Source organism: Thermobia domestica, chromosome 1, assembly GCF_964235325.1.
Source record: "Thermobia domestica chromosome 1, izTheDome1.hap1.1, whole genome shotgun sequence".
In the NCBI taxonomy this organism is placed as follows: Eukaryota; Metazoa; Arthropoda; class Insecta; order Zygentoma; family Lepismatidae; genus Thermobia; species Thermobia domestica.
Genome location: NC_137454.1, coordinates 394,447,219 through 394,470,687, shown reverse-complemented (window position 1 = coordinate 394,470,687; position 23,469 = coordinate 394,447,219). Strand labels below are relative to the sequence as shown.

The following is a 23,469-nucleotide window of genomic DNA, read 5'->3' as shown; positions in this document are numbered from 1 at the left end:
CTGAAACGTTTGGGATCAGCAAAAATGCACGCCAATCTGGGTTTGTGTCACTCCAGTATTGTTTATTGACTTCTGTGAACGAACAAAGATCGTACACCACGCAAAATTTTTCATGTCCAAACAGAGTGTATACCAAGTTGGACTTATTCCAAAGCGGACGTATACCGAGATGCCACTGTTCCTAAGAACTGAAATTCATAATATAAATACACAAATGGATTAAGCTTCTAAATTTTTTGTACAACGTAATTCAGGTTTTGTAGAAACGAAATGTTTTTTTCAAATTGAGTCAGTTGTTCACGGTTAAAAAGTCACATTGTTACATGGTTTCAAGTTAGAAATAATTAGCTACGAGGGCTGTCCAAAACGTAACAAAAGTTTTGAAATAAAAAAGTATCAGAATGGACAAACCAAATTGTATTATATATATCTGAAAGGTACACTCTTAAGCTATTTTCCACATAATCGCCATGCAAATTAAAGCACTTATCGTACCATGTAACAAGTTTTTCAGTATCGTCTCGGTGGAAATCTGCCGTCTGCGATTTCAATCAGTGGCTTACACCGAATGCAATTCGGCATCAGTATTAAAGCGTTGTGTAGCGAGCCACGTCTTCATCACTGGGAAGTGGTGGTAGTCGATCGGCGCCAAATTCGGTCTGTACGGCGGATGATCGAACACCTCGTATCCAAAACCATCCAAGAGCTTTCGGATACGCTTGGCCATGTGTGAACGTGCATTGTCGTGAAAAAGAACACCTTCGTGATAAGTTTTCCCCGGCGCTATTTTTTTTTTTTGTTTTTTTGAATCGCGCGTCTTAACTTTCTCAGTGTTTCACAATACCTCTCTGTGGTAATTGTTGTGCCCCTCAGAACAGGCGGGATTTTCTATTGCAGCGTACAGTGTAACACGTCACAGAAAGCACAGTAAGAGCGTCACAGTCCTCACGTTACCATAGCTGGATGCGTACTGAGTGTAGCAATGTTCTGACCACAAGATGGCGACTCTAGCCCCGCCCACTGCCACGATAGGCCAAAACGTCTGGGACTTTCTGGATAGCCCTTGTGTTTTGTGCTTTCTTTAAGTTAATTTCAACTTCTTCAGTTAGATCTTGATATATCGTTTTGGCAGAAATTAGACTCTATACAGTGAGGAGGTGAAAATATTCTTCAAAAAACAGAAATGCCTGTGTTATAGAAAACCTATTTTATTTTCAATAACAGTTCAAGTGCAAAAACATATCTCGTAGTGATTCAAAAAAGCGAACAAACACGAATACTTGCAGTTAACAAAAAGTATACAAATTCACACAAGTGACTCACTACTCTACAATTTTTCGTAACTTCACCTTGACAGAAAATCAACAACTGCAGTCTTATTCAATCACAAACTTTATTGCTATCGCAGTCTTATTCAATCACAAACTTTATTACTATCGCAGTCTTGTTCAATCACAAACATTATTGTTATTAACTACCAAGGTGAACTACAATTGGAAATAAGGCGAACTTTGAAGTTCAACTACTTCGGAATACTAGTTTAAAAATATATATATATAAACACGCACACATGTTTCTCTGTCAGCTATAATTTAAACTCTTTAAAATGCAGGCAACATGAGACACGCACATACGTTAACGAAGGATTTGAATAACATTAATTGTGTGAATCGAATCCAAATCTCTTCCATGAAAAACAAGGACAACAACCATTCAGCCATGACAGAACTTTCAACTCATATACTACCTAGGTATATTGGTACTACTAAAAAACGAAATGAAATGAAATTTCAAGTTCTACTTCTGACGATTACGCACCAAGGCTAAGAGAAAAAATGAAATGAAATCTTTACGAGTTACGTCCTACGGTTATACCGGCTAGGCTAAAGGAGACGGTGATGATGAGAAATGAATGAAATAGTGAAATGAAGAAAATGGAAGGATACGGGAGGATCCCGAGAAAACCCACACACACGGTGTTTGTCCACCACAAAGTTCACTTGCCGCGAGCTGGGATCGAACTAGGGACGCCATGCACCAGAGGTGAACGCTCACCACTGAGGATCAAAATATTGCGATCTTGGCCAATACTTAGTTTTTGAATTAGGGGCTACAAAATTTTTGAACGGACCCTAAATCGAGTGTTCGTATTTTCTATGGAATAAACACATCACACTGAGTTAAGCGATAGTTTGGGTTTGGCTACACTATATGTAGTTCTCCAGAAATGTTGGATCTTTCGATCCAAAAAATGAATTGTGCCATACTGCAGGGTTATAAATACGAAAAAAAAAAAAAAAAACTAAGTGGCTCAGCGGTACAGAGCTGACTTTTTGTGTGTGGGTCCTTGCTTCGATCGTAGCTTACGCTACGTAAACTTTGTGATGGACAAACACTGTGTGCGAGGATGTTCTTGGGGTTCTCCCGTCGCTTCACTACTCTTCATTCTACCATTTCATTCATTATCATAATCACCGTTTCCTCTAGCCTCGGAGCATAATTGTGAAACATTAAGCTAAAACATATTCGTAGATCATTTAAAAAAAAAGTCACATAAAGATTTCTGGACTTTTGCGAAGAAACCAAACAATGCTAGCCTATGAAGTTGTTATGAATGAGCTATTTTCCAGAAAATAACACCTTTTGTTTTTCCACATTTCTCTGAACTAGCTTCATTTTTGGTTGTAGGGTGAAAACAGAAAGATCTAGTGGATTCCACAAATATCTAAAATTTAGTTTCAGTATACTGAATGGTGTAAGCCTTAGGCCTTTTCTCTACTCACATAAAAAAAACAGACATCAAAAAACATTTTTTCGACATATAGAGATCATGACATGTGAGAATCCGTTGAAATCTCTCACATTGTGAATTTTTTCACAACCACGCGACTCTACACTCTTATCACCACTTGAGAGAGAAAAAAAAAGCTTTAAATTTCTAGAAAATTCTGTCATGGATCTGCTTCTCAGGCACTAGAGAAAGTTTGACGCATAAAATGTAAATATCTATGTAATAAAGCCAACTTCGAAGTTTAAATTTTAATATACGTGATGTTCCTAATCTTAATTCTCCATCTCTCCCTTCACCCCTGTCATTTTTATCATTTCATTTTTAATATATTTTTGAATTACACGGAGAAACTGATCAGCTTTCCTTTAATCTATTAGCTTAAGGGCCTGACATACTAAAAATAATACAAAATTTACCATTTTCCTTTTGCTTGTTTATTCATAAGTGAAAGGAGATAATGAAATGCAACTTACCACAATCATAAATAATGTTATTCTACAACAGAAAATATGAATCTGAAGAGTTGTCAATGTTGCCATCCATGGAAAACACGGTATTGCCAGAATAACATTTCCCCCAAAATCTAAGTTAAGGTAGCGACTAGAGGAACGAACTCACTTGTATTTGATTAGGTATCATGTTGTTTTGGTATTCTCCCTGTTGGAACTATTTTTTAAATAATATTATTATTTAATTTTAATAACTGTATGTTAAAATTATTTTGTTTATTACAAATTTAAATACAACTATTATTTAAAAAGTAGTTCACAGGATTCCAAGACAACATGATACGTAATCAAATGCAGTTGAGTTCATTCCTCTAGTTGCTGCCTTAAGATTGAGGAAAATGCTATTCTGGCAACACTGAAAATTCTTGAGATTCATATTTTTGTTGTAGAATAACATTATCTATGGCTGTAGTAAGTTGCATTTCATTATCTCCTTTCACTTATGAAAAACAAACAAAGAAAAATGATAAATTTTGTATTATTTTTAGTATGTTAGGTTCTTAACGGTCCCAACCAGCTACGCTATATAAATGAAAAGAAACTAAAATCTGCTTTCGGACAGACACTCACAATAATAACACAATTACTCTAAAATCAGAGCAATAATACTAAGTTACTTGTTTTAATATGTGTCAGTCACAGTAGCTTCTAAAATACTTTACATCAAAAGCTGATTAACACTAAAAATGATCTAAAACTCTTTAATATATATAGTTATCATTTAACAGATAACATTAAAAATGGCTGACAGTGACACATGTCTGGTATATCTTTCTGATATATTATCATTTTCCTTTTTCTTCTTTATACTCCCTGATGAGACATTCAAGGCTTAAAAAATTAGTGTCTCTATTTAAAGCCTTCATCAGGTACATATGTTTACAAAATACATTCTAAATATAGCAGCAGTACTAACAGTAAACTGAAACAACAATGTACTAAAATACATATAGATAAAATATATGGGTATAAAATTTATAATTACTAATTAACCAATCTTTGTAATGCACCCATACTGTATATATATATATATATATATATATATATATCGACAGTATATGTACATACAGGGCGGAGCAGTTATCTTGATACCCTCTTGTAACTTTTAAACAAATATATGCGAAATGCTGAAATTTCGTACAATACGCAAAATGGTGAAATTTCGTACCAAATGTAAAATGCTGATTAATATTTTGTACCATATGCAAAGATTAAAATTTCGTATCATACGCAAAATAGTGAAATTTCGTACCATATGCAAAATGCTGAAAGTTCGTATCATACGCAAAATGCTAAAATTTAGTACCATATGCAAATATCGACATGGGGACATTGTTTAACATACCATGCAGTACAACCAGATTAACAGTATTGCCAACACTCAACATGAAGTTGTGTTTTTCAAATGGCACTACACGAAGTTATTACATATTTCAAACCTACATATTAAACGAACATTTAGTTGCAGTGTTGCAAACTAAGGACGCTATAATACCACAAACATCGAAAAACAACCAAATTTCGGAGGGTTTTACAACAGTAGAATACCAGAAGTGAGACAGATGGCGCAATGCATATTCAAAGTACCTTTGTGCGGAATGCTACCTGTTCATCATATTTCGAACAAGTTGAATGGAAGTTACAAGGAATTTGAAATTTGACTTTCTTCAAAGAACCTTATTTCGAAAAAGTGTTTAATACACCCTCCATTCCAAAAGAAACCGAACGTTTTAAAAAAACAAAAAAGCAATGTACATTTTGGAACAAATCATTTTTATTAATCAATGTATTCCCCTTCTGCATCGATACACATATTTGCACGCTCCAACAAGTTGTCAAACGACTTCTCCATGTCCTTTATTGGAATTGGCTTTAGGACGGCGGTCGTCGCCTTCTCAATGGCATCAATCGATGCGTGCCACTTTCCTTTCATCGCCAAATGCAGTTTCGGGAACAGATAGAAATCGCACGGAGCGAGATCTGATGAATAGGGCGGATGATGCAACCGAATAATGTGATTTTTGACCAAAAATTCAGTTACAAGTCGCGAACGATGTGATGGTGCATTATCGTCCAAAAGAGTCCAACTGCCGATTTCGCGATATTCGGGCCGAATACGACGAATTCTTGCCAGCAAACGCTTCATGACGCCCAAGTAAAACTCTCCAGTGACTGTCTGGCCGGGCTGAAGAAATTCTTTGTGGATAATTCCTTTTGAATCGTAAAAACAAATCAGCATCACCTTAACTTTTGACTTCACCAAGCGACTTTTTTTGGGTGTTCCTTCATCCGGCGCTCTCCATTCAGCACTTTGCCGCTTTGTTTCGGGCTCATATTCAAAACACCACGTCTCGTCACCAGTTACAATCGATTTCAAGAAGTTTCGATCCTGCCGAGCACTTTTAACGATGTCTTTGCAATGCGCAATTCGATCAACTTTTTGGTCTTCGGTGAGTTTGTGTGGTACAAACCGCGAATTAACCTTCTTAAGGCCCAAAACTTGGGTCAAAATGCAGTATGCGGTTGTTTGAGGAATGCCTAATTCCATTTCAATAACTTTCACCGACGATTTTTTGTTATGTTTGATGAATTCACGCACTTTTTCGATGTTTTCTTCCGATAATCCGGATCTGGGACGGACTGATCTTTCGTCATCATCCAGCGTCTCTCTACCCGATTTGAATCGCCTGAACCACTCGTAAACTTGCGTACGGGATAGACACTCATCACCATATGCATTTTGTAGCATTTGGTGCGTTTCACTAAAAGTTTTACCCAGTTTAACACAAAACTCAATTGCAGCTCGTTGTTTGAAACTAGTTTTCCGACCGATGTACACAACACACTGACAGTTGAAACGCAATAACTTTGTTGCCGTGCATCCAAATGTCATGACATTTATACCAGTTGTCAATGAGGGACTACGCCATCTACCGGTAAAATATTACAACAGATGGCACTAGTGATACTATTTGTTTTCAAAAGTTCGGTTTCTTTTGGAATGGAGGGTGTAACTATCACATTCAATACGTAGATAGTTTGGAATGGACATAAAGATCTTAATGGCGTTGACGGCAATTTAATACCTCAAAGCGTTCCTGAGGTGTGATAAAAATGGTACTTAAAATGGAGTATTTATGGAAACTTTTTAAATGGCATTATGCAGTTGCAACTTTTTTAAACGGAAAGCATTGTTGCAAACTTTCCCAGTGCTTACCATATCTCCAAAAAACTGTTTGAGATATCAAATAGCTATAAACGACATTATGCCCTTTACAGCTATTGAAAACTTTATCTGTAATTGGATGAGGTACTTATCTAAGCAGTTTTTCGAAATAATAGCTTATGAAAAAATCGAATTTTTAATCTCTCGTACCTTTGTTCCTATTCATTCGAAGTTCATTATATCATGACCATAGAATTGGACACCAAAGTACTCAAGATGTGCATCGACCTGTCCGTCTCACTTGTTATTACTGCTGTAAAGAACACTAAAGTTTGGATGTTTTTGATACTGTAGTGTCCTTAGTCTTCAACACTGCATAACAAGTGTGGTATTGTAGCTTTTAATTAGACATGTACATTTGAAATAAGTAATAACCTGTCGTGTTGCTGTAATAAAAAAAAAAAAAAAAAAAAAAAAAAAAAAACTTTATGTTCACTTGGCAACATTGTTAACTAGTAGTATCGCGAATGTCACACAATGTCCTCCTGCCGAAACTTCTACGGTACACATATCGAACGTGTTTTGTCTAATTGCAAGGGCGTATCAAGATAAATGAACCACCCTTTATATTTATATATATATATATATATATCTCGTAAATGCATACAAAATACTTCATGCTTTTGTTATTGCACACACACACATAAAAGCAATATTTGATTATGATATATGCATTATATATTGTATAAGATTACATCGAAAAAAGAAAATCAGAAACAACAGTCATAAAGTTCATCTTTAAGTAACGATTTAAAAAACAGAATTTGAACAACACAATTCACTGGAGCTAAGTCAATACTTTAAATATAATGGATCGGAGCATTTAAAATGTCCACTTTTATGATACAGTTGGTAAAAAAAAAATAATAATAATAATAAAAAAAAACACCTGAAAGGTCAAAGGAAACTGTCTCTGATGTCAGGTGATCGATGCATATGTGTGTGCTATACTATAGATCCTCAAAGTAAAACTTAAAAACATTACATCTGAAAGTAAATATTCTCTATGGGTTTAAACTGGATCATTCAATTCGCGATGCGGCAGGAAAGAAAAAAATGGATCAGACAGGCTAACCAGATACACCAGCTTTTCGTGTAATAACTTACACAGATGGTACTAGCATGAATCGACTGCAGAATACGAGGGGTATTCATTATATCCTATGCCTAGAATACGAAGAGTGTTTATTATATTCTAAGCCTAAAGTTGGAACAACAATCATGGGACGACAAAACTTGGTGAAATGATTGCATGATCCTTCTTTAGTACAAAAATAAAAGTCGAAAGGGGCTGCCATTGATCGTTCGGTTTTAGTACAGTACGGATCGATGATACCTGGCGATGTCTACGAAAGCTTCACGACAATGCTCCTGTGCACAGAGCCGCTGCTATTCAACAATACGGATTCCAGCTTTGGAAACAGCGGCTCACTGGAAGTTGTAGACATCGTGACTCGCTCGTAGATATCTCTAGGTGTCAACGTTCCGAATTTTACTAAAACCGAGCGAAAATGACAACGCTTTCTATTTTTATCTTTATGATGAGGACGGATAATGCAATCGTTTTACAGAGTTTCGTCATCCTACGATTGTTGTGCCACCCTTAGGCTTAGAATATAATGAACGCACCTCGTATATTAAACCTCCACTGTACAAGTATGTTAAATACTTGAGACCTGTGTGTATAAATATTAATTGTGTACCCAGGTTATCGGCGCTCAGGTATGACAATGTAGCTGGATGCTGTGTAGAATCTAACACCGTGTTGAAAGTCTGGTAGTCTGTGCTGGATCATTTCTAATGCTTTTCTCACGTCAGTTGTCCCATCAATATAGTGTCCTTGTTTTGTTTGACAGTGTTTGTTGCAAACAACCCAGCTAATCACTATGTACGAAATACCTTTCATACTTAAGAGTCTTCATTCCGGCGAAATTAAAATACCGCTAATTTTATAGTAATTATGTGATATCTTCAAATAGATAAAAGATAATTGAAATATGGAACAAGAGCGCCCTAGACAATATTATTTTGCGTGTGATACCGTTTTCAGCTGTTTAGAAACGCGAAAATAAATGCCGATTTTCAAAATGGCTCAAAATCGAAAGCAGATAAGTGAGTCGTGATAACGGTTTCTCATGTAAAATAATATAGTCTAGGGCGCTCTTGTTCAACATTTCGATTATCTTTTATCTATTTGAAGATATCACATAATTTCTGTAAAATTAGCTGTATTTTAATTTCGCCGGGATGAAGACTCTTAACAGACTTCTTTTCAACTGTACGACAGCGATCCTCGTTCGTCATTGTACTACTTTCCACCGGAGAACTTGGGATTGATTTGAAGTTTAGCAACAAGGCTACAGGAGATGAGGTCTTAAGAGGGTATGAAAATCTGTTTTACGTCCCACGATTATGCCCTTTAGGATAAGAGTGGAAATCTGGTGCAATGAAAAATCCGCAGGAAACTGGAATACCTCGAGAAAACCCATGAACACGGTGTTGTTTACCCCAAGCTTACTTAGCCGGGTATCAAACCGTGGTAATCCATTGAGCCACATTGCTCCACGAAAGAGAATGTGACAGAAACTGGAAAACCCCGAGAAAAGCAACGGATACGATGCTGTCCACCACAAATTCACGTAGTGTGGAATGTAACCAGAGATCCCTCGCACCAGTGGTGAGCGCTGTGCTTCTGAACCACTATGGTCCCTGATGGAGAACGTTAGAGATGTGAATCTATTATCCTAACACCTGTAACAGTTCCAGTATCGATTTCAAACTTCAGACGACATTAGCACAGTAGTGCTCCCAACTTCAGACGACATTAGCACAGTAGTGCTCCCGACTTCAGACGACATTAGCACAGTAGTGCTCCCAACTTCAGATGACATTAGCACTGTAGTGCTCCCGACTTCAGACGACATTAGCACAGTAGTGCTCCCGACTTCAGACGACATTAACACAGTAGTGCTCCCGACTTCAGACGACATTAGCACAGTAGTGCTCCAGACTTCAGACGACATTAGCACAGTAGTGCTCCCAACGTCAGACGACATTAGCACAGTAGTGCTCCCAACGTCAGACGACATTAGCACAGTAGTGCTCCCGACTTCAGACAACATTAGCACAGTAGTGCTCCCAACGTCAGACGACATTAGCACAGTAGTGCTCCCAACGTCAGACGACATTAGCACAGTAGTGCTCCCGACTTCAGACGACATTAGCACAGTAGTGCTTCCAACTTCAGACGCATTAGCACAGTAGTGCTCCCGACTTCAGACATTAGCACAGTAGTGCTCCCGACTTAAAAATAAACTTTTAATGAGTTGTTATTTTTACTATTAGAGCTATACACAGTACATGCAGGAACATCAAAACATTTTAAATGCACCGACCTAACAAAGTAAGTACTTAACATCTAAACGTGCGCAAATTGTTAAGTGCGTAAAATATATATATATTTATGAATACATCATACTCTAACAGCACCAGTAAATTCAGTTCAGATACTTTCAGTTACGCCAAATAAGCTTTGCATATTATTTCACGAGTAGTGTTTCAACCTATTAGTATTTACATTGTTGTAGCACTGCACTGGTTATAGGTGTTAATCAAGAGCTCCGAAGTACATCTGAGAAACCTATTAAATGAAAATAAGACAGTAACTTTAGTGATGAGCAGACGCTAGACTTAACTGCTTACAAGTTACAATCTTCTTCCCTCAACATAATCATGCAGATGGCGCCCCAATTTTCACATGGCTCAGTTGCTCTGTCACCAAATCCTGAAAATAATTTTTCCTTTATTTTCTTACACTTATTTCATAAGAAATAAGGATACTTTTAAGTAAATCAACGTACTTTTTTTTTCTATAGATCTATCTACTAGTCAAAAACTGTACTTTCACGCTAGTTATAAGTCTTCCAGTTTCACATTACCCAATTAACAGTGTTTCTTTCAGAAGAAATGTTCCGGGGGGGGTCACACTTAGTAGTACGGGGGGCACTTCTTGCACTATTCTATTTATTATTATATTATAGACGCATTACTTTGGTCTCCTCCAGGGGGTGAGAATGCCCCCCAAAAATATGTCTGAAAGAAACACTGCCAATTAATCATTACAAAACTTAGCATGAAAATGTTTTAGAAAGTAATTAGAAACGAAACCAACAAAAGTTTAAATGTTCGCTAACACAGTGAATTGTGTTCACATCTTTAGTTGGTACAGTCTCTTTATATTAATGTAAAAATAGCTTTATTATATATATCAGGGGCGGATCCAGGACCGACTTCTGGGGTGGGGGGCGGTGGGTTGTCATACTGCTACTTTTAAGGGCTCCGAACTTTGGGATGGGTTTTATTTATATATATATAAAATAAGAAAGTCTCCTCTTCTGGGGGGGGGGTGGCGATTGCCCCGATCGCCCCTGATTATATATATATATAGGGTGTTATAAAACAACACCAACAACGTTTGGGAGGTGACGCCTAACACCAAGATAAGACAAAAAGTATAGACCAACCTGAGTGTACAAATGCTTCCTTTCGGAGTTGTAACAGTGACGTATTTAAGGGGGGTCTGGGGGGTTCGGACCCTGCCAAATGGATTCAACCTTAATGTAATAATCTATTAATCGCGGAGTTATATGCACAAAAAACTCCAAAGCCTACAATATAAAGTAACAAAATGTAAGGTTTTTATTATGTCTTTTCTTAACAGGTTGGGGTGGGGGTGGGATGGCGGGGCGTAAACTTTTTAGTTACAGATCATTATCGTAAATATAATTTAGTTCTTATTATTAAGCCTATGTAGTCTTTAATATCCAGCAATTACTTTCGGGAAAACGTATTTACTCTTATTTGCAACTTTCAGTAAGCATTATTTGTTCGATTGTTCTTTTTACCTTTCGATAAATATAGAACCTTTGTTTTCTACATTGCCAGATTCCACTCTTTAAATAATATATATATATATATATATATATATATATATATATATATATATATATATATATATATATATATATAACTGAACGAGGGGAGTACTATTTTTACCGTAAATTATTTGTTAAACTGACTCCCCGGCCCGGGTGGAAGCCTTAGTTCCCGGCATTGGTGTAGTACAGCGTATTAGAATAAATACAACCGAATGTATTACTGCCGTGCCGCGACTTAAGTCATCTACATTGTCTTCGGTTGAAGCTACGATGATAAACGAAACCCACACTTAGTTTGCTCTGCAGTCAGGGGTGAGGTCAGTCACTGAGTCACGTAGTCACGTGAACTACTGTTGTGAAAGAGGAGAGAGAAAGTAGTAGCTGAAGTGACAGGCCCAATGTTTCCAACTGTACGATCTTAATTCTTTATGTAAGGTAATTGCCACGAAGAAACGACATAGGCCTTTTTTAAAGAAATAAATTATTGCATATGATCTCTGCCAAACTGTAGGTATAACATTTTTAATTTGTACATTTCTAAAAGGATGGGAGAAGACTTTCATGCTATGCGTTTCAGAGAGAATACAGTAAATGTGATAGAGGCATCACATTAGCATCCTCTCCCAACATTCTTAAGTTGATCGTTTGGCAACATTGCAACAACCTATTCTATTACGGAGAGAAACAGCAAAAAAAGAAAGTTAGTCCAATTTTGTGACTAGTGCGTCGGGCTTGTGATTTTGGCGGGTACATTAATTTTTGTGTAAAAATAAAGAGATCCGGCAGGACAACAAATACGGTTTCTTTTGAAAGTAACTGTTCTCCTGAGAAGTTAGATCTGGGAAAAGTAGAGACCTGCACGGGCCGGGCTTGGGCGGGCCGACTTTTATTTCTTTGGGCCGGGCCGTGCTGAGGACGATTAATTGCAATTCTTTAATAATTATTGACTTTCGTTAAACGATAATTGGAATAAAGCCAAACGTTGAAGAAGTGTGCCCGTGAAAAATGTCACAAAGAATGCAATAGCTATTTACAGTTTGTGTTGCTTAGCGGCTCCACTTTCACTAAAGAGGATTGCAGGCATTGCGCGGTAAATTGAGCTCTGACCTTGACCTTCAGTGAACCCAAAATATGACAAGAAAGGTTGGGAAAGTTTGGAAAGTTGGGAAACAATATTGCCATCTTCACTTTGTGCTAAAAATCAATTAAGTTAGATTTTTGTTACAGGAAATGGAGTTTTTGTTCTCCCGATGACAGGCAAAGTTCTAGGAGGCAAGCATCAGGTTGTGAACCAGAGTTTAGAAAATGTTTCTGAGGGTTAGGTCAAGTTTAATACTAAATTTTGAGAAAGATTGGGGCTCGAGCTAAATTTTTTTTAATTTATGGGGCCGGGGTCGGGCCAAAAACTTTTAAAATTTATCGGGCCCGGGCAGGGCTAATTTTAAAAAAACTTATTGGGCCGGGCCGGGCTCGGGCCGAAAATCTCCAAAATTTTTCGGGCACGGTTCCATTCGGGCTGGATTGGGCTCGGGTCGAAAAATTCGGCCCGTGCCGGTCTCTAGGGGAAAGACATTCCGGTTAGTAGTGGTAAGCAACCTCAGACTGAAGCATATGATAGCAGTGATATTGGTGTTTTGGTAGAGAATACGAGGTGCGTTAGTATATCGAGAGAAGTTCGGTACGAAGTCCTCAGTAAGGACTTAAAGCTAGACAAATCATATGTGTTTCCTGCGTGTCTTTACGTTTCCAAGAAGCTCTCATTTCAGCGTCAGTGGTTCAACAGATGGGGATGGCTTACTGTCACTATTGTGTCCTTTTTTGTAAGCATGGTGTTGGTCAGGGTTCGCATCAAAATTTAGGGAGTTTAGTGGTGAAGCCGTTCTACAAATGGAAGGATGCTGTAGAAGTATTAAACGACCACCAGAAGATTGCTTATCATAAATCTTGTGTTTTGTCGACGGAGCAGTGGAGCGTGGAAAACAAGAAAATGTTGCATGTCAGGTGAGTTCTCAGAAAAAAGAAAACGTAAAAAAAAAATCGGGCAGCCCTTATTCCAATAATAGAAACTGTAAATTTTTTGTGGGCAGCAAGAACTCCCTTTGAGGGGCGTTGTAGACAGTGGTCGCTTTAGTTTAGCAAAGCCTGATAAAAAGGATGGCAAATTTAGAGCTCTTCTTCGCTTTTGGGCCAGCACAGGCGATGAAAATTTAGAACAGCATTTAACTAACGCCAGCAAAAATGCCACATACATAAGTCCTGTTATTCAAAACGAGGTCTTGAGCATTTGTGGGAAAATTATAAGGGAAAGATTGCTAGCTAATATTAATGAAGCACATTGCTTTAGCATCATTGCTGATGAAACAATGGACATTTCTGCAACTGAACAACTGTCACTCTGTGCTAGGTATGTGAACTCAAAGTATATGTTGTGAGAGGATTTTCTGGGCTTTGTTCCTATATATGATCTTACAGGTAACGGAATTGCAAAAGCAGTGACTGGCGAGTGTATGAAGATGGGTCTTGACCTGCAAAATTTAATAGGACAGGGGTAAGATGGGGCGTCGTCCATGTCTGGCAACTAAAATCAAAGAACAATATCCTAAAGCAACGTATGTGCATTGTACCAGTCACCGATTGAATTTAGCTCTGTCGACTGCAATGAATGTTACACATATTCGCAACAGCCTTGGTGTCATGAACGATGTGTGCGATTTATTCAGAAATAACATTTTTGCTTCCACAACTCTGAAAAAACTGTATCAGTGAAATACTGCCCGACAGCAAAAAGTCGAAACTAGCCGCGGAATGCCATACAAGGTTCGTTGAACGTCATGACGCTGTCATGGTTTTCGCGGAACTTCTTGAACCAATTGTTGCCGGTTTACAATCCCTCTCCGATAGTCATAAAACAATTTCTCACACTGCAGAAACTCTGTTGGCAGCCTTGTGATCTAGGAGTGGCAGTGGAATATGCTCAGGACATCATAAAGCAATTAGAAGTTTTAACAGAAAATGTTGAAGAAGAATTCAGAAAAATCTTTGTCTCCATTCTTATGAAGAAGATTTTTGATGCAGAAATTACAATGGCACGGATTGTGAAGAAGCAAGAGCAAATATCACAAACACCACAAACACCTGAAGAATATTTCAGAAGATCAGTTTTTATTCCGTGTGTTGACAGTTCCATTGCAAGTCTCAAATCACGGTTTGAAAACAATAAAGAGATGTTGGCTGCTTTCGATGTTTTGCTTCCAAGAAAAGCTGACGAAAATGAAGCTAGCTGTGTACTTCGATGAAGACACAAGCGAATCAAAAATTATGGCGAAGTACTTACTCTGGTGTCAGAAATGGAAAGTCTGTTGAAAGTGAAGCCCGGCCTATTTATTGATGCTGTATCTGCCCTGGCGGAATGTCCTGCGGATTTTTATCCCACCGTTCACCGCCTTCTAAAAATGTTGGCTACCCTACTTGTTTCTACACCTAGTGCAGAGAGGTCGTTTTCAACCATGAAACGCCTGAAGACATTTTTAAGAAACCGCACAGGAAACGAACGCTTAAGCAGTCTTGCCTTGTTATCAGTTCACTGGGACCAGGATAATACACCTGGAGAAGTGTTAGACATTATGGCAAGGCGAAGCAGACGCATTGATTTGGAACTGTAAGTGCAAATGTTCAACTGCAGTGTAAATAGACATAAAGGTACATGTGATTTTGTGTGTGTGTGTGTGTGTGTATTTGTATATAAATACAAGATCAGTGCCTTTCAAGACTTCAAGAACTACTTTACCATGTACTCATCTCCTACATTATTCAGTAAGTAAAATTCTCTCATCTTTTATAATTGTAGGATTTAATTGTTAATATTACTATTTATAGTTTCGTGGTCTAAGTTTGGCTTAGTGTATTTCATGCTAATTGTACTGCAGACTATGTCAAACCAATATAAACACGCATGTCTAGTACTCTCAACGGGTCGGGTCGGATTGTGTCAAGGTCCAATCCGACCCGACCCATGATCCGAGTTAATCCGAGCTACTGAACTCGACACGTTTGAAAGCACTAGTTATGTCTGTAGGTTTAATTCGGGGAGATGGACAGTTGAATACTGTGACGCTGGGTCCAAAGATATGGTTAGATTGCTCTTTATTGAAGGAACTGAAAAGATTATCTTGGATTAATATGCATTTAAAGACATTTTTTCTCTCTTGGCTTGCCACAAGCTAGCAACAGAGAAAGGAAATAAGCAAAACTTTTGAAGGTGACTAATGTTGCTTTCACTGCGCAATTTTGTAGAAAGTTTACTTGTTGAAGGATGTTCATAGTCATTATACAGGATACATAATCATGATTTTGACAACGTGACGCCGCATTAATGTGCGGAAATTGGTTAAATAGTTAAGGATCTATGGATAAGTCTAGAAATCATGCTATTGAATTCTTCCGGCTGTGACAGTCCACGTATGTACATGTGTGTCACGCCATGTAATATGTGTGGGGCCCTTGCTAAGAGCCAATCAAAATGCAATAAGTTTCCATATTTGTGGATCTGATGTAAACGGATGAACTGACTGATACGAGGCTTGGGTGTGTCTCTCGAAATTAGTATGAAAGGACCTCAAGGTCTCAAACGGGTTTTCAGAGGTGCAGAGGTTGAGAGGGTCAGAGATTCAAGAGATTCGAGACGTCGGTTGTGAGCTGACAGAATCATCGTCAAAGTTTCTAAGAGTTACGAGACTATTACAGCAAGGTATGTATGAGCACTTGTTGCATCAGTAATTCCAAGTTTAGAGATGTCATGCAGTACTTCAAAATGTTCTGTCTACTTACAGTAAAACTTTCAAGATTGAGAACTGTTGTTGCATACTTGTATTTCATCTTCCATCTCCAATAACTTAATTATTTGAATATCTTGCCTGTTAATCGATCTATATTAAGGTATCAAACTATCAAATGAACTATCAGATATCAAATTACTCTTGTTGAATCATTCAATTAAATGTTGTTGTATATTACAATTTTAGTTATGTAATAAACTTACTTTTCAGAAATTATGTTGTCATTCCCCTAGATTAATCCACTTTTCCCATGAAAATCATGGTGTAATTTAATTATACTTCTTTTGTGACACCCGCTAAGATATAGCGTGAGCAGTTCTCTAATGAATGTGGAATTTAACGAGTTTCATAAACAGAGAAGAGACCTGCACATCGTCACAATACCCTTCGAAATTTTTCCACGAAGTACATGTCAATTCAAAATATTGTAGTTAGTTATTCGTTCGCAAATCATCACTGAGATCGTTTGCTTTATGCTTTGACCGTGGTAAAAAAAAAAAAAAAAAAAAAAAAAAAAAAAAAAAAAAAAAAAAAAAAAAAAAAAAATTGTGACCACTTATTGCAGCCCTATCCTTACTACAATTATGGACTGAAACTACTAAAAGTAGACAAAATGTGCATCAGCAGCAGCAATGTTGTCAATGTTGGTAAAATAATAATAATAATAATAATAATAATAAAATACATTTTTCTGCGGACCCCCCCCCCTCCAAATGATTTCTGAATACATAGGCTGCTGAAAACATTAAAAAAAAAAAAAGAACTTTAAAGATTCATAGCTCAGAAAGTATGGGACCTACCGTAGTCCGGTGAAGACTTCACTTCGGAACTAATATGTGCACTATCCAAAAATCCATGTTTCAGAATCCTGCAGTACATCCGCAACAATTTTTTATAGAGGGAGTTGGACTACGGGCATATAATTTAAAGTATTCACCAACTAACTACCCCTATAAAAATTGTTGCGGAAGTACCGCAGGATTCTGAAACATGGATTTTTGTTTTAACAAAAGAAACACTGACCAAAGCTTAAAACACACTTTATTTTAAATTATAATTCGTAACGGTTTCGAATATCTAACATATCCTTCTTCAGACAATCTCTAATTTAAAACAAAGTGTGTTTTAAGCTTTGGTCAGTGTTTCTTTTGTTAAAATAATCAATCCAAAGCCATGGATAGTCTTACTAATGGATTTTTGGATAGGGTACATATTAGTTCGTAAGTGAAATCTTGACCCGACTACGGTAGGTCTCTCAGTTTTGAAGCTAAGGACCTTTAAAGTTCATTTTTTCATGTTTTCGGCAGACTATAACTCCGAAAGGAAGCATTTATACACCCAGGTTGGTCTATACTTTTTGTCTTATCTTGCTATCAGGAATCACCTCCCAAACGTTGTCGGTGTTGTTTTCAAACACTCTGTATACTTGTCAATTTAATGAAAATACCTCGAGTTGCAGACACGCCAGATCTAGGTTGGAAACGGTTAGAGGCGACCCTCACACCGGGCTGTTGGTGGTGGTGAGTTAGGGAAAACACTGTACTACATGAGCAGCAGTAGAACTGCAGCGTCCTGTGAACTGAGGAGACGGTGATAATGAAAATTGGGCGACCTCTCTGATTTCCAAGGATGGCAAATTATTAGCGCTTAGTTATGTGATGAGAGACGAAAGTAGCAAGTGTTTGTGTGCACGGGTGCCGATTTCGGGGGTGCTCCAGTGCTCGAGCACCCCCAGAATTTTAGTGGGGTTGCTCAGCAACCACACAATAAATAAAAGAAACAAGAAAAAAGAAAGAAAAAATCAGAAAATTCTAACATTTAGCCGCATTTCTGAAATAATAGCAAGGCTGATATTTTCATAAAGCGGATGAAGGGTGGATTTAAAGTTTGTGCTGACTTTACCAGGGTTGGAGAAACGTGAAATTTCGGAATTACGGCGCTGAGGATTTTTAAAGTGACAAATTGATCGAGCGTTTCTTCGTGCTATTTTCAGCTAAAATGTTTCACATTTTTTATACCACAAATGACCGGCATTCAGAATGGTATAAAGAGAACTTAAATCGGGGATTAGAACCTTGTAATCCTAGAATACCTACGGTTACGTCGCTGTACCCTCATTCAAGAATATTCTGAAAAAGAAGTCAACTTTCATTAAAAAATACTTAAAATTTCATTTTCAGGAGAATTAATTTTCAAAATTTGTCGCTGAGGAATGCGAATCCTGGCTAAGTCTGAGTGATATTCCATTCCCCGACATCAAAAGGCCATCAACTGTCAGAGCACCCCCACCCACACAACTTATTTTCAAAACCCGACGCACTTGGCTGGTTGTGTCGCGGGGAACAGTGTCCAAGTTGCTGATGGCCTCCAACACTCACAACAAAATCACATCGGTGAAGAGGAATAGTGGTCAGAAGAAAACTCTCAGTGACAGGTTTCGCCGAGCATTAAAGTAGACTGTCACTCAGATCCGTCGTGCGACTGCGATGCAAGTGTCTGAGGCTCAAGCAGCAGCTTCTATAGCCTGTGTTGACAATCACAGTTTGCGCAAGTGACATGATAAAGACATACAAGGTAGGGTTGCAAGGGCAAAACTACTGATATGAGACCACAATGTTTTACTACGATACCTATGGTGGTACGAACATGCAACATGGACTGCTGATGACTAGAAACCACGGGCCGTGCTTGTGTGTTCCCTGACGCCCAAACAGCTGAGTTGATTTTAGTTTAGCGTCCCGTTCAGCAGCGAGGCTATATGAGACGTGGACCTACTTATTAACGTGGAATCCGAACCACATGAGCTCCCGCCGGGAATTGAACCCGGGTCTCTCACGCCAAAGGCGCGTACGCTAACCGCTTAGCCACGAAGGAGCTCTGACGCCCAAAGAAGCATGATCCGCAGTGTCTCCGCCGAATCAGTCAAACATGGCAGCAACTCTGTGACGTAGTGGGCCGCAATATCCTGGTTTTGAATGGGCCCTGCACTTACGCTACCGGTCGTGTCACTGGCCGTGATCATGTAGCCGTTTTAAGGGACAATGTGCATTCTATGGCTCAGATCTATCCATGTTTCCGAGCAACGGCGCCACATTCCCGGCTAATAATGCACCTACTCACATGGCTGAAGCTGTTGCAGCGTCGTTTGACGAATATGGGAATGAAGTTCAATACCTTCCCTGCTTTGTTCAACCTCTATATCTGAACTTAACTGAACATCCGGCGCATATTTCCACCTTCAGTCTCGCACGTGGAATGGTTTAACAGGGTGTCTACTACTTTAGAAAAATAAAATTCCCTGACTTTTCCAGGCTTTCCAGACCAAAACAGAAAGTTTTCCAGACTATGTTTTAGTAAAGTTAAGTAACCACTATTCTCTAAACATTTGCAGTTTTATAATATCTGGTCTCTTAGTTACAACAGCTGTTATAAAAATATGAACATTTAAATACATAACTATTTATTTCTGGCAAGAACAATATTATTAAATACTGATGTATTTTTGATGGCCTCCCATCTCTTCTTATAGTTCCCTCTCTCCGCTCCTTGTTATATATATATATATATATATATATATATATATATATATATATATATATATATATATATATATATATATATATCAAATACAAAAAGTGTGAATAACAAAATATAAAGATTTTACATCTCACACCACGCACTTGTGAGGTACACTCAGCTACATAAACTGGACTATTCAAGTGATTTACTTCTATTACATTTTTTTTATTATTCCAGGACATGAAGTAGGGCTAATACAGGCACGCAGCCAGAGGGGACAGGTGGGACATGTCCCTCCCCCCCGAAATGTTCATAAAGATAAAAAATAAGAAGAGGTAAAACATTTAAAAAAGGAAGTAGGGCAAGATAAATTAAGAAAAAAACACAGATACATTCTAAATATTAAACTTAGACATTTAAGGGTCAGTTTTCAGTACCTACCTATGGCCTACTTTGAGTTACTACCTGACATACCAACATACTAGCCATGGTCTAGAATATTACCTTGAATAAGGCTATGGGCGATACCTTCCCTTTTCCCTATCTCGCCCTGGGCCAAAAGATGCTTGAAAAACGTAAAAATAAATATGTTTCTCCATATATGAGATAATAATTTTCCACATAAAACAATGTTTATGAATTATTATTATTATTATTATTATTATTATTATATTATTATTATTATTATTATTATTATTATTAATAATAATAATAATAATAATAATAATAATAATAATATAAGAATGTACTTTCAGCAAATTTTAACTATTTCATTGCCATCTTCATTAACAAATTTTAGGAATCCAAAGTGTTTTACCACTTACAATTTTTTTTTTAAATTATTTTCTTAAAATACATAACACAAAATTCATTGCAATATGTTTTGTAATAAATTCTGTCTTTTCTAATGACAATAGAATAGGATTAGATAATAATACTAAAATGTAAAATTAGTTTATTTCAGATAGTTTATTTCAAAGGTGAATAAGAAATGCTGTTTCCTACGTCCAAATCGTGACGTAACTTGCGCCTTAACAATGGGTACTGTTTTTTTGCTGAACACTGGGAGCGGCGCCCTCTGAACTCTCACGCAGTAAGGAGAAATGTAAATCCCAGCAATTAATAACTAGCAGACAAACGGAGCCGCTATATGGCGCAAACAATACACTGAGACTTTTCTCGAACATTCCTGAAAATACAAGAGCTAGCTAGCTCAAGTAAAATGTTTGTTTGAAGGAGTATAACATGCGGTTCCCTTAGCTCTTCACTAGTGATTCAAAAGAAGAAGTGAAGTAAATTTTTGTAAGAGCGTACGCCTCCACCCCCCCCCCCCCCCCGTGCCTGTGCATTATCTGCCTATAAAATGAAGAGAATGGATAGTTTCTTTAAACAAGTGTCGAAGAAAATAGCTACAGATGAAAGTGAACACAGTAGGAAAGAAAGAGGAACAGAGGTTGTTGTGAGTGATAAAGTCGTTGTTAGTGATTCAACGGTAAAAATCTCTGTCTGTGACTGAGGCCGAAGTGGTAATAGAGAAAACTGTAGCTGAGAAACAGTATGAAGTGTACGCAACGACAAGTAAAAGTACAGAAGTTGTTGTGAGTGTTAATTTCCCAGACATCGGCGAAGTTTCGGACTATGTCTTTAATTCGAATCCAACAAATCCCTCACTAACAGATCAACAAAGAAAAACTGTGTTGACTAATGTGCTTGTACCTGATACATCTTTCATTTCCCTGTTATGGAGAAAGGAAATTGCTTTTCAGAGAAACTGGATGACAAAATGGGAATGGCTAATATTTTCTCCTGTGAAATGTGGAGCCTACTGTAAATACTGTGTTATATTCTCGTCAAAATATGCAGGAAAAGACCTGCATCAGAAAGTTGGAAGTTTGGTATCAAAACCTTTCGACAATTGGAAAGACGCAACTGAAAAATTTAGAGAACATCCTACGTCGAAATTTCATTAGTTTTCAACTTTGGCAGCAGAAAATTTTCTAAAAATCATGACATCAAAAATGGAGGATGTTGCTATGCAACTGAGTGAACAAAGAAGAAAGGAAAAAGAACAAAACAGAGCGGATCTGAGAGCTTTAGTGGAAACTTTAAATTTTCTGTGGAGAACAAGAGTTGCCTTTACGAGGTGACACAGACAGTGGTCCCTTATCCAAAAAAAACTTCATAAAGATGGGAAATTTTGGGTATTTTTGCGACTTAGATCACCTTATGATGAAACTTCGCGAAAACATGTAATAAACAGTCCCAAGAATGCAACTTACTCAAGTCTTGAAATTCAAAATGTGATAATAGAAGTTTGTGGAAAGCTCATACAACAAGAAATAGTGAATTGAGTAAATCAAAACAAATATTTCGCCATTTTAGGAGATGAAACATTGGACGTGAGTGGAAAAAACAATTTTCGCTGTGTGTTCGTTACACTTATGAAAGCACATTGAGTTTTTTTTTTTTTTTTTTTTTTTTTTAAACTATATGATTTGAATGCCGAAGCCATCCGTGAGACAATTTTGAATAAGTGCAAATATCTGGGATTAAATCTGGACTATCTTGTTGGACAGGGATATGATGGAGCAGCCAACATGGAAGGTAAAATTATAGTGGTGTGCAAGCTAGAATAAAACTGCAGCTTCCAAAAGATACCTACGTCCAATGTGCTTCTCACCGACTGAATTTGGTGCTTTCTCATTCTTTATCAGTGCCTGACATGAGAAACACCATTGGTGTTGTGAAGGAAGTGTGCAATATCTTTAGCAACAATGCTTTAGCGAAAGAAAAACTGAAAGTAAATAACTTACACCTGAGAGCAAGAAAAAACGACTTGTCAGTATGTGTGAGACAAGATTCATACGTCACGACTCATTGAATGTATTCTGAGAGATGTTTGAACCAATAGTTGTGACCTTGAGAGATTTATCTATGACCCACCGAACTGTGGCACAAACTGCGTCGACACTTTTGGCTGCCATAGAGAAAGGTTATTTTTTGGTGTCAATGAAAACGTGTGAGTTGATTTTTACTTTTACTCTATCATTGTCGGCCTATCTTCAAAATAAGAACCATGATTTGGCATCTGCTGTTCAATATGCTGAACAAGTAACAAGGAAGCTGGAAAAAGTGCGAGAAAATGCTGACTCACAGTTCAGTGATATTTAGGGTTGCCATATTACCCGATTTTCAAGTCCTATAATCGTCCCCCGCTTAATCATCTTTTAATCACGAAAAACCACCCGCTTTTTTGGATTGGAGAAAAATCTAAGACAACTTCATTGATAAAGTGTTGTTATATTCAACCTAAACCGCTATATCTCTGTGTCAATTTCAATCCCGATCGTGTTAAATTTGGATTCGCACTCAAGCTCAGACTGTGAGCTATTTGCTCTTAGCATTTTGTTTAGATTAGGTTCATTAATAATATCTTTTTCTTTTAAAATGTTTATGCTGTATTTCATATATTGTGGAATCGTGGTAATTTTGTATACGATTTCAAGGAGCAATTTTAAAAAGATGATTAGAAATTTTATGAGATGGACCAAGATTTCTAAATATGTTTTACCTTTCTTATGATAAAAAATTAGAAATTATTTTGTGTTTCTAAGAGGGAAAACCGTATGAAACAATATCTGTCAATATATCG

The 23,469-nt window shown here is 37.4% G+C and overlaps 1 protein-coding gene across 1 annotated transcript in view; it reads right to left on the bottom strand.

Annotated features, from left to right (window-relative positions):
- Positions 1 to 10,044: 10,044 nt before the first annotated feature.
- LOC145665324 (uncharacterized) overlaps positions 10,045 to 23,469 on the bottom strand; it is a 146,422-nt gene continuing 132,997 nt past the window's right edge. The window contains exon 14 of the mRNA XM_081732625.1: positions 10,045 to 10,166. Within this exon, the coding sequence (XP_081588751.1) occupies positions 10,134 to 10,166 (33 nt within the window). The 3' untranslated portion in view covers positions 10,045 to 10,133. The remainder of the gene's footprint in view (positions 10,167 to 23,469) is intronic.